Source organism: Motacilla alba, chromosome 1A (assembly GCF_015832195.1).
Source record: "Motacilla alba alba isolate MOTALB_02 chromosome 1A, Motacilla_alba_V1.0_pri, whole genome shotgun sequence".
NCBI lineage: Eukaryota > Metazoa > Chordata > Aves > Passeriformes > Motacillidae > Motacilla > Motacilla alba.
In genome coordinates, this window is record NC_052031.1 from 19630101 (window position 1) to 19642880 (window position 12780).

At 38.2% G+C, this 12780-nt stretch overlaps 1 protein-coding gene across 3 annotated transcripts in view; it reads left to right on the top strand.

The window, feature by feature from the left end:
* TRABD (TraB domain containing) overlaps positions 1-12780 on the top strand; it is a 29440-nt gene that overhangs the window by 12289 nt on the left and 4371 nt on the right. For 2 of the 3 annotated variants that reach the window (XM_038153267.1, XM_038153268.1), the window contains exons 3-9: positions 179-257; positions 2878-3044; positions 3904-4044; positions 6518-6628; positions 8022-8161; positions 9439-9611; positions 11198-11309. In XM_038153267.1, coding sequence (XP_038009195.1) covers positions 179-257; positions 2878-3044; positions 3904-4044; positions 6518-6628; positions 8022-8161; positions 9439-9611; positions 11198-11309 — 923 coding nt within the window. Of the gene's footprint in view, positions 1-178; positions 258-2604; positions 2742-2877; positions 3045-3903; positions 4045-6517; positions 6629-8021; positions 8162-9438; positions 9612-11197; positions 11310-12780 lie in introns of those variants that run through there. The other variant, XM_038153269.1, reaches the window with a different exon arrangement.

Genomic DNA, 12780 nt, shown 5'->3' on the forward strand with positions numbered 1-12780 from the left:
AGGCAGCTGGGTAAAAATAGTTTTAAAATCACAGAGGTTTTGAACTGTGACGCTGCTTAAATTATTTACTTGCTTGAATATTATTGGTAGGTTCAAATTGAGTAAACTCACAAAGGGAAAGATGCATTGAAAGATTTCATTATAATTCCCAGCCTCCTTTTGAATTTGTTTCATACAGGCTGCTGCAGATCCAATGTCGTCCTCTGATGCACCAGAAGATGGCCCAAAGGAAACATCAAGTATATCACAGAATATCTGTATGTTTCTGGTTGGACTGGGGAGGGTGTATCATACTGGAAGGGGTATTCAACTGAATGTCCTTGCCTTTTCCTTACCTAAAAAGGACAGGGCTGTTGGCAAAAAAAGGAGGTGCTAATGAAGTCGTAGCTGATTTAATCTGTTCTTGATTTGTTTCAAGGTCCAGTTGTGTAAATCAAATTTAGAAAGAGCAATGACATATAGATTGTCAGTTTGCTGATCCCATACTTTCCAAAGTAAATATTTTTAGATTTAATAGATACACTCAGCTATTGTTTTAAGCTTAGCTATTGCTTTCTAAGCCAGTGATGCATGAGTATGTGTTTGCTTTGACAGTCTGGCATCTAGTGATATGATGGTGATGAGTTGTCCCAAATGGAAAGCTTTGCCCATGCTAGCATGATAATGTTTTGGCAAGCCTGCAGGATGTGCCAATAGAAGTATTCCAACCAAAACTGTCTTGTGAAGCCCAGCAAGAGTATCTTTTCTTACTTGTTTTTGGTAAGATCAGATAATGACAGGCATTTCTTTCTCAAGAGGAAAAAACAAAGGCGTCTTAGGATTTGCTTTATCTGTATTGATACACTGTTATGATATTAGTGTATCCAGTGCTCATTTATAACAATAGGACCATTCACATTGTGCTTTCTGGCAAATAATAGGCTCTGAACAACCTTAGGGCAAATTAGTGTGTAGCAATAACACTGCTGAATAATTCCTAGGGATCTCAGCTTTCATGGGAGCAAACAGAGCCTTGACTAAAGCTATGCAGACCTAAAGAAGCAGATTCATTTTTTATGTTGCTTTTTTTTCCAGATATAGAAATTAGTTCAATAAAAACCATAGTTGCTCCTGAGAATGTTTTCCTTAATTGTCTTTAAATTATGACATCTGGTGCTGTACCACTATCACTTTTTTTTCACATGAAACATTATTCAGTCCAGTACTGAGTGTATGTGTGAGGTGAAAGCTTGAAAAGTAAATAAAAATGACACCCTTTAAGGGTTACTAGATATGTAGAAACCACTTTGAATTGGGTGAATCTGAATCATAAATGGTTTTTGGCTAGGAATGTATTTGAGACAGGTATTACACACACTTCCCCATGTATTGTGTTCTCCATTAGGCATGCACTTTTGACCATAGTGGGAGGTGGGATATTTGCTTAGGTGAGTTTTTGTTCATCTGCTATGGCTGCTTTTATAATTATGTGACTGAGAGTGCTACAAATGCAACAGCCTTAGCTCTACTTCCTTTTTGAGTCATGTTTTTCTTACCTCTTCCTCAGCATCACCATCTGTTTTGGCAGCAACATTGTTGTAGCTCAGACAGTACTGATTGCAGCACACCATGCTCTTGGGTATTGACCATGAAGTAGGAGGTTGCTAAAATGCTAAGAAGGATGTTGAAGGGTTGCTTTTGGTTTTTTGGTTTGGGTTTTCTCTTTTGTTTGGTTGGTTTTTTTCTAATTTGGTGGGGGTTTTGTTTGGTTGTTTTTGGTTTGGGGTTGTTTTTTTTAACATAAAGTCTTACAAGATTAGTATTTGTGGGACACAGCTGGGGCCAGAGCCACGCAGTTAAACCAGATTCATAAAATGAATATGTGGTAGGAGGCTGTAATTTATCTGCATCTTTGACATCCTGCCTACAAACTGTTCACTAATCTTTTTTTTTTTTTGTTCCCCTGGGCTTATGATCCTATTCCAGGCTTCTGGAGACCACTTGAGACCTCTGCTAACTTGTGCAGCAGCTTGCCAGAGAAAGAGAGTTGGTTGGAAACAAAACTCTGCTTTCCTGCTTGATGCTTTTTTTCCTAAGATGCATTACAGCTTTAAGATGACTCATTCAAAGCAACTTTTAATTTCCCATTGATGTAGAGTTAAAGCTTCTCTGTCTCAATGAGGCTACCTAGCAATGAGCATCTGTGACAAAGCTGATAGATCCTCCTGTTTTCCATACAGCAAGCTTGACATAGAGGAGCTAAACTCACTTTGTACCATTTTGATCTTAAATAGTTGTTGAATCTAGGGAAGAATTATTTGATTCCCTACCTAAATACCTCTTGAGGTTTAATTTTCCTTTTGTACTGATCCCTGGTGTGTTAATCACAGAAAAGGCTAAGGTTGGTACTGTAGGTATCCTGTATGTGCCGATATGTGGAGGTGACTTTGCCATCATATTCACACCAGTGTCCGTGTGTTGCTGTCGTTTATAGAGATAAGAATCCCAAAATGGAAGACTTTGGGTTTAGAATTTAAAAAATGCTTTTTTTTTCTTTTTCTCTAATTTAGTGTATACCTTTTCTAAGTATTCTTTGCTTCTCTGTCCACCTCACCTGCCACACAGCTTCTCTCTTTCCCTTATTGAACTGCGTGGACAACCTGTCCCAGTGTCCACAGGGTAGGAAACCTGGACTGAGACCCATGCTTGGAGGCAGCCTCTCCAGTGATGGCACTCTCAATGATGTAGCTTCAGAATTGAATGTAAGATTACAGTGGTAAATCAATGGCCTTTTAGCTCTGCTCTGCTGTTTAGTGGCGACATTTTTATTTTCTGTCTTATTTACCTGCACTTTATATCATGTGTGCTTTTCTTTTCTATTTTTCTTTACATTTATAGCTGATGCAGATGCCTTTAAAATTCTCCTGGAGATGAAGCTGAAGAAGAGGCAGAAAAGGCCTGCTTTACCAAGCACTGTGACTGAGCTTGATACTGAGGATGGTTCTAAAGTATATGTGGTTGGAACAGCCCACTTCAGTGACAGCAGCAAAAAGGATGTAGTAAAGGTAAATACTCAGTGTGAGCCCTTCAGCAGCATCTTTGTAATGTTTCAACTTAGCACTAAGTAGAATGAAGTCCAGCTCTCTGACTTGGTTCTGTGCTGTAACCTTCAGGCTCTGATTTGACAAATTGGCTGTTGGAGGGCTAACAGCACTATGGGATGAGAAGCAGACATGTTACAGTAATAACTTTTGAGGCAATACATTGGTCTCCCAGCTCAAATATTTTTGTTTGCCCTTCAATAAAAAAGGCAGGTACAGTGTCAGTGTTGGAAGTAGAAATCTCACTAGTGAAGCTTACATTGCCTGGATAGCATTTGGCTGTAAAACCATGCTGCACAAAACTTGGATTCTGTTCTCAAGCTGCAAATAGGTCTGAAGCCCTAGTGCAAGAAGGAACTATTTCATATTGTACCTCCTGCAAACTCTGCCGTTTAGACTGCCTTTATTCAGGAGGTAGAAGGGGAGGAATCTTGTAAGAAACAGGGTTGCAAGGTTGACAGTTCTGGCACAAAGCTTATTCTAACTCAGATGGCAAAATACCGCAGAGAACAGTCAAATTAATTTTGTGAATGGGAAAAGTTTAACATTAAGTGTTTCTTCCCTGCTCCCCTCCCCAGCACTATATGATCACCATTATCCTGTCCCAATGCAGTAACTAAGACATTTTGCTGTCATCTTCCTTAATATTTTTGTCATTGCATAGTTATTTGGAGAAGTCTTATTTACTATTCTGCTGGGTTTTTATTTGAAAATTATTAATGGAATGTGATTTTAATGTCCTTTTTATCTTTAAAATGTTGATATTGGCTGCATTTCTGTTTATTCCTTTTTAAAGCAGTATAAATAAATTCATCTTTTCCAGACAATACAAGAAGTGCAGCCTGATGTAGTAGTGGTGGAACTGTGCCAGTACAGAGTTTCTATGTTAAAGATGGATGAAAAGACATTACTAAAAGAAGCCAAAGAAATAAATCTGGAAAAACTTCAACAAGCTATAAAACAGGTATGATTCCTACAGTGAGAATTAAAGGTTTATGTTAAGAACAATTTGTCAAATTGCAATCAAAAGCAGTGTTCCCACAAGCTGGGAACCTAATACTGTTGATGTAGGTGGGAGTACTATTACAGTGGCAAAGCTAGGTTTGGGTGTTATTTCTGTTTTCAGATGGAGCATTGAGGACTTTGTTTTCACAACAGGATTGGTTGGGCAAATTGTTGACCTTGAAAGGAATCCTCCTGCATTTAACAGCTGCTCCATTTGCCGGACACAAGTCTAACTTTGCAATTGTAATGCTCTGCTAATAAATTTAAATGTGATTATTATTCCTGCAATCTGCATCTGGATCACAACTATTAAAGAGCACTTAATTTTGGTATTTTCTGTTTAGCTGCATTCCTTCTTCAACCTAGTGTGTTGCTCTTTAATTCCTACCTATCCACTTGTCTTTGGAATAGTTTCTAAGTGACAATAGGCCCTGAAGGGGAATTCTGAAAAATTTGGGCTAAAAAGTGTGGGATTCTCTTCAAATTATAACTACTTTGGCAGTCTGATGTGGACATGTCTGGATGTGTGTGCAAAAAAAAAAATCCTGTATTTTTCAGTTCCACTTAAGCTAGCTTGCATTGGAGTGATTTTAAGCTAGGCACAGTGCAACAACCCAAAGTTGACTTAAAAATGACAGGGCACTGGATTAGAATGGCAGTGCTTGGTCAATAGTAAAGAGTTTCAGTGTCCAGTTGGATGAAGAAGTTTGTAAATTGTTATTTTGATTGTGTGGTAACTGTATATTGGAATTGCTTTATTGATGTAATTGGGGAATTTTCAGGAGTGTCCCCTCGCCCCCCAGGAATACAGTCTGCATGCACGCATACAATCCCCCCACAATCTGCATGTATGCAGAGGCCCTTGCATGGCTCGGGGCCATGCTCACACACAGGGTCTCAGAGCTGGCTGTCTGACTCCCCGAGGGAGGCAATAATGAGTTTTCCTGTTTTCTTTGTTTATCGCCTTTCAAAGGAAGAGACACTGCAAAACACTTGCATGTTGCATTAATTGCTGCATCTATCAGTTTACCGTAAGCAAGGTGGATTATTCTGATGTATGTAGTCAAAACGAATGTTCACAGCAACTGGAACAGCATAGTTGGGGGTCTTCTGACCTTGTGAACAGGCACAGAAACTTTTTTCTTTATATCAAAGCTAAATGCAACAGTTTATGTTGTGTTAAGAGGAAAAGGACTATGAAAACAAAATAGCAGACTTTTTTTTTCTCTGTGATGTAAAGGCACGTTGGCAACTTTGCAGTTACCACTTCCTACCAGGGCTTGAAGTGATCTTGCATGCAGACAGTAGAAAACAGACTCTATTGGCTCCAAAGCCAGAGAATACTGCAAGGATCCTTCCTGTTCTTATAGCTCAGTATTAGTCTCCTTTACTTTATGTGCAGGAATAATGCAAATAATAAGACTTGAACATTGGGCCTTTTAAAGAACATATTTCTCTGTCTATGGTCTCAACCAAAAAATTCCCCAGCCGTTCCCCTTTGAATCACTAACAGTATGGATTATATAGGGAAAACCAGGAAGAACAGTCCACCTATTTCATGCCAAATTATAGTGTCTTTGTTTTTCTCTGATAAAAATCAGACCGGTTGGTAAGTTGCTCAGTTATGCCTTAGTTGCCTCCTCTCATTGAAATGAGACAGACCCAAAAGCTACACTGAAAGTCAAAGCTGCTTTCAGCTTTCATCCTTAAGTTTGGAAATGAGGAAAAAAGCCCAAATGATGTCTTTTTATAATCACTTACATTAAATATTAAGCACTAAAATTGGATTTCACTGCTCTTAATTGAAGCAGAAATTGAGCAGAATGTTAACATGTAATATACATATTTGCAATGGATCAGTGGCATCCACAGTTTATCAAGTAACTGCTACAGGTTAAAACCAGACTTCCTTTAGCTCCTCCTTGAATTTCAAAACCCTTACAGTTGTTTGCAGAGAAGTACCTGTTTGCTTTCCATTAAGCAAAGCAACATGGTGCAGACTGGTATCTGGCTCAAATGAGGATAACCTGGAGATGTTCAGTAACAGTTGGCTCAAACCAAACTGATAAGACAGGTTTTTTTCTTTCCTCCTCCCTGGCTTCCTGCTTCCACTATCCCTTCTGTGTCCATACCACAGAACTGTTTACCATGAAGTTATTCAGACACTTGCTTCAAGCACACAGAGTAAATGTAGACTGAAACAAGTCTGGCTATCCTTCCTTATTTCCTTAACCTGTTGTACATTTTTTTGAAGGGCAGACTACTTTGGCCACACAGTGAGGTAAACTGATAAAAACTGACATATGGGCTGTATGGATCCAAAATGTAGCTTCAGTGCTGTTTCTTCATTAGAATAATTAATGTTTTTTTAATTTCTGTGAACAGTGCATTCTTCAGCGTGTTTTTTCCACATGTTTTTCTCTCTTCTGCAGAACGGAGTCATGTCTGGATTGATGCAAATGCTGCTTCTGAAGGTTTCTGCTCACATCACAGAACAGCTGGGAATGGCCCCAGGAGGAGAATTCAGGGAGGCTTTCAAAGAGGTGCGAACTTGAAATGGCTTTTTTGAGGTTTATGATTACTGGCCTTTTGCTTCCAGAGTTGAATTCAATAAAACCATTTTGCTATTGCCTGGAAAAGAGTACTCTGGCCATACCTCTGCTGAAGCCAATGAAGGAGTAAAAATCATTTTCAACTTCAGTCTGTACCTTAAGGTACAAAGATTTGTAGACATAAGTGGTAGGAAAGCAATTCAAAAAAGGCTTCAAATAAGGCATTTTCCTGTTCATATTTCTGAAGACATTTGTTTTCATTAATAATTTGTTTTCTTTTAAATAATTATTTTTGAATTCTCAATATTGATCTTGGTCCCACTGTTGGTGGAGTCAGGATTTCAGGCTGTGAAAACCAGCTCTAAAGGATTAATGAGATCTGACACATTCCATTCATCTACAAAGCTTGGGGAAGTCAAATATCTGACTGATCTGTTAGTCCTATATGGTCTTCTAATGTCACGTTTTGTACTACTGCCAGCAGTGATACTGGAATTAAATAGTAGCTGTGTTTTACACTGCTCTTTTTTTTTGTGTGTGGGAATACTGGGGACACTATTTTCTGTATATGCATCCATCTTGCTGAATGTATCTTGCTATTTTTATGTAAAATATGTACTGATAAGGAAATCTGAGAGACATTGCTGATAAATAATCTGGAATCATTTGGTATATTTATCCTTAATAAAAAGAAAACTTCTTCAAGGTATATTTTCTTGAACATTCTAGACCAGAATGAAACATTTTGAGTGTTTCCCATTTTAAGCAGGAAAGAAAAAAGTTAGCTCTGTCCTGTTCTGATTGCTGGAAATTTTTAAGCAACTATCCATAGAAAAGAATTTTCTAGAAATTCTATACTGTGCTAAAGTGTGTCAGCGTGAGCTACAGCCAAGTCTGACATGGTATCTGGCATTAGCTATTGTCCCATAAGCTCTTCCTTTAATATCTTTTACCATGATCAACTGTAAGGTTGATGATCCTGACAAATCCTAGGTGAAAGCAAAATGATGACACCAAGGATGGTTCACCTCAGCCTTTATTCGTGTCCAGATAGGTATTGAGCCCCACTGTCACCTTATGTAGCAATATTCAGAAGCTTTGTGCTTCAGTACAAGTAACCTCAATGATGTGGCATTACAATTTAATGGTTTTTACTGTAATACCTACTGCATTATGTAGTGGATTTATTCCTTTAGGAAATAATGTGGTAGTAGTTTGTAAATTTTACTTACTGCAAAGCCAAGCTATTTTTTATGTTGAAGTATGAAATATCTTGCTCTTTAAGATACCTTGTATAACACAGTAAATCCTTAACGTTCATTAATAAGAATGTGCTCTGCTGCAGTATGAAATGTTGACTAGTTATTTGTGTCTTCCCTTTCAGGCCAGTAAAGTACCTTTCTGTAAATTCCACCTTGGTGACCGGCCCATCCCTGTTACATTTAAGAGAGCAATTGCTGCACTTTCCTTCTGGCAAAAAGTCAAGCTTGCTTGGGGCCTTTGCTTCTTATCTGACCCCATCAGGTATGAATAAGCACCCCATATGTTTTATGTTTGGTGTGGATTATTCAATTCTTCAGTTTGACTTTAGTATGAGGGTACACAGCCTGATGCAATGAAATTTGAAGTTAGTGAGAAGGATGAATATACAAACTATCTTGCAATAATATGTATTTTTGAAGTGAAAGCTGTCTTTCTGATTTTGTCAGGTCTTCCTTTGTCTTTCAGTGCATTGCTTCCAGGTGAAGTGTAAGATGAGATGCTGAAGAATTCCTAGTATACTTTAAAAATTTCTTTAAATTATTTTATTATTTTTATGCAGAAAATTAAATCTTTCCCACTACTGTGTGTGGATATTGTAAATAAGAGAGAGTAAAGGCCTCAGTACAATAATTTGTATATTCTTAAGAGTTCCACATCCAGCCATCAACATGAGATTCCATGGGAAATGAAGTAATAATTCAACATCAAAATTGTCAGTCTGTTGATGTTTCTGGGTCTGTTGAAAGCTAGCATTTCTCCTTTAGCTTCCCCTGTTGACATTTGTAGTGTTCTTTTCATCTTGGAGACTAAAGGAAGCCTGTTTGACGTCGTTCTTCGATAGACAGTGATGCCAAACCAGATAATATCATTGCCACAAGCTATGACCCACAGCTAGGGGTGCTAACAGAAGGGTTTATAGCACCTATGAAAAGAATAAAAGCTCATTACATTTACTCCTGCAGTTCTTATTTTGCATTTCTGCCTGTTTGCTATTTTTCTGTTCTGCAAATTGGTTTATAACTTTGACGTTCCTGCTAAAGACCTATGATTGACACGAGGAACCTGCAGATCTTTCTCCATGCCCTCAGACTGTGCATTACAGTCTGCCTTTTCTGTTCCTTAAGTAGAGTCTCTGTGTGTTCAGTGATCAGATCTGCTTCCTCAGAAGAGCTGTGTGTAGGCTTCTAAGCTTATTATTGCACACTGAAAATGGGGCACCATGGTAACACCTGCCTTTAAAGCCCTAGTGATTTTGCTGACTTGAGTTGTCAGCTTTTAAAGTGGGAAAGGAGAAAATCCAGTTGAACTGGCTAAAGGCAAGTGACCTTTTTTCTTTCCCTTTCCTTCACTGCAGAGGCATTGTTAGGTATCAAGTTCTACAGGTTTATGGAGATTATTTTCCTTCTGGAGAGGAAATCTGGGGGAAGAGACCTGCAGACTGTGTTTAGGTGTAACGCCCAATTGTTTCTATTCATTAGTTTGTCTGTGTTGACCTTTAAAAGCGTAACAGATACTGAGAAAACGTACCTTTCTTTCAGTAAAGATGATGTGGAGAAATGCAAACAGAAGGATTTACTGGAACAGATGATGGCAGAAATGATTGGAGAATTCCCTGATCTTCATCGAACGATTGTCTCCGAACGAGATATTTACTTGACCTACATGCTGAAGCAAGCAGCAAAGCAGATAGAACTACCTCGAGCTTCAGAAAGTAATTGTTTTAAAGCAGAGATTATAACCAGCAAGGTGTTCTTTGTGTACTGGTCCAAAGTTCAGTTCTCAGGAAATCTTGAATTTTCAGTTCATGAATGCCACATATCACATAAGATACAATGCTTAAAAAAATTAAAAAGGGGTGTTACTCTTCTCTTGAAACTATCTAGAGCAGTGGACTCTAAATCATGTTTCCTTTCTCATTGTGCTATTTAAAACTGGTAAGTACTAGCCAGACAACCATTTCAAAAGGCAGGGATCTGGTATGACAGCACAGTATGGGACAGTTGTCTATCTTGCTTGTCCCAGTATCTCACCAAATTCATTGTTGTCACTGCCTGCTGAGGCACTCATTTCTTGATAAGTGAATTCTCTAATTTCAGTACTCTTCATAGGTTTTTTATAATTGTAAATTGCGCAGCTAGGAACTTTGATAATCTGGCAGTAATAATCATATGTGACTCTGCTGTTTCAGCAAGGTATAGGCATATAGAAAGATAGTATTTGTCTAATCTTTGGAAGTGTTCTGCTGCCATATGTAATCAGCATGCCTTTCCTATAGATAAACATACTGAAGTTTGTTACCTCTTACTTAATATCTTAAGATAGTGTTTGTCATCACTTTAGTGCAGAACTGTTGTTGCAGTTCTGCTTTAGAGCAACTCTAGAATAGACTGAGAAAATTCAGAAAAACCATTTTGGTAAATATGTATAATAATTCTAGTGTTTTCAATACAGTTTTCTTCCATTTTGAAGTGGGCTGCTCTTCACATGTTTATTTTTTTTTCTGGAAAAATCAAGCAAAACAGTGGAACTTGTATTTTTTATTTACGTATTATGTAGAATTTTCTCCATAGGAAAGCAGCCTGGTCATTATTCCTTAGAGAGTTTTTTGTGAGTTATTTTTATTGTGGCATGGTGCTATATTTTTCATTGGGGAAAACCTCCAGAAACCACATTTTGTGTGTTGGGAATTATAGATGTAGATAGGAGGTGAGGGTGAGAGCTGGCACATGTTGCATTGGTCTGATGGTTGCTGGCTAACTGCTGGATGTCACTGGCCTGGGTTTGCTGTTGCTGAGGCCAGGTCTCTTAACAGAGAGCTTCAGAAGAACAGGTGTGGTCTCAAGTGTTGTTCTCTGATTGCGAGCCCAAATCTTGTTGCACTTTGAGTGCCAGGTGCCACTGTCCAAAGTGGTGGAGAAAGTTCTCTGTTCAGGAGACAGCAAAGACCAGGGGTGTTCCTCGTCAGCAGCACGGAAACATGACCTACACAGGGAAGGAAAGAAGTTAATTTAGCTTTCATCTGCTGAGCCTGTCACCCTGAGGCTGAAGTATGAGCACTCTATTTTTTAAATAAATGATTCCTGAAAATCCAGAAACTGTGCTAACCTTTTCCGACTTTCAATGAAAGAGGCAGTACATGAGATCAGTATGCAACAACAGGGTTCCAATATCTGGTAGTAAAAGCCTCTGTATCTTGGAAAAATCAATTTTGTAGTCTTGCACATTGGCTACTTATTTATAGCTTGAAATTAGTTCTTTTACAGATATGTTCCTTTCTCTTCATCTTCCTTTTCTCAGATGAACCTAGAAAATATATCCCAGCTGTTGTAGTTGGTGTTGTTGGCATGGGTCACGTACCTGGGATTGAAAAGAACTGGAATTCTGACTTAAAGATCCAGGAAATAATGAGGTAACAGTTGTGCTTTCCTACATGTTGATGTAACAGCTTCTTTTGCTAAAAAGCAGTATTTTCTTTGGAGTTTTTTTTGGTGATTGTCACAGCTTGAAGAAGCATCTCTACTGTCATCCCTGCCCTGTCAGCTCGCTGCCTTGCTGTGCAGTGCTTGCAGATTGTGCTGACAGCAAAGAAAAAGAAAATATCAAAGGAAAAAAATAAATAGTTGAATATGGAGGAAAGCAGAGGTGAGAATATGCCCTTGTCTAGAAAGAAAATTAATTGGTCCTCATTTAAGTCTTCTAAAATGAAAGTTCAAATGAGGGCTGTTGAAGATGGTGAAAACAGAACAAGGCTTTTAGTCTAACTTAGGTAAATGTAAATCATTGGATTTAAAGCTTTTGTTTTGTCAGGACACTGCTGCCTCTGGCAAGCTTAGTGTCTCAGTTGCTTGTACCCCATTTTAAGGGTATATCTAAGTAATGACTTGGTTTAATGTGTATACCTTACTAATTATGAGCTGGTTTAAGCCATGTACCTCGTGAACTCTTGCTTCAAAGTACCCGTTAAAATAGACATATGTGCTTTGTAGAAGACAGAATTGAAGAACCAAAGCATTCAGACTATGTCTATCCCTTAAAGCCACAAAGGTCAGGACTTCAGAAATATGGGAGAGATTATAATACAACATAGTAGTATTGGTCTGTGGTGCTTTAAGATTATGGAGTCTTTCAGATATTCACACTTTCCTTATCACATCTGTTATTGTGTTCATGTAACCACCTCACCCATCTCTTCAGAGGCTATGAAAACCAGAAAAGACTGCCGTCCACATAAATGTTATATTTAGACATCTAAAATATGATTTAGAGAGACTTTTGTTGTCTGGATTCAAGAATAGAAGTATAGAAGCTCTGCCTAGCCATTTATAACTGTCTGTCAAGTCTAAGCCTCACCTGGAGTCACAAACTAGATGTCAATTTTCCTCTGCACCCTCACAAATAACCTGTGTAGTTGTGTGGCGACTGTTGGTTGCATCATTGACAGCACAGAACTGAATAGCTCAAAGACCAAGTGCATGTCTTCAAGCCTGCACAGAAGGTCTTTCTCATCAAAGTTTAGGCTCTGACTTGATTGTTTTTACCATGCCAGTGCCATAACTGAGCAGAAGAGTTACTGGTATCTTTCACAAGACATTAATATTGCATTAACTTGATTTTCTGAAATAATTTGAAGCAAATGACATTCATGAGAGTGTTATATTTGCAACTTATTTTTCTTTCAACTTTTTTGCCCTTCCTGCTGTTACACTGCAGTTGAAGAGCAGAGTTAGGGCTTTCTTTTGTGTGTTTAGTGTTCATCACTGCTCTAAGGTGGCAAGTTTTTAAGGCTTTCACAGGTATTTAGTTAAGTTTTAGAAGTTGGAACATGAACTTGAAAATTTTCTGGATAAAAACATACATATATTTCTAATTTTTAAGTTCAT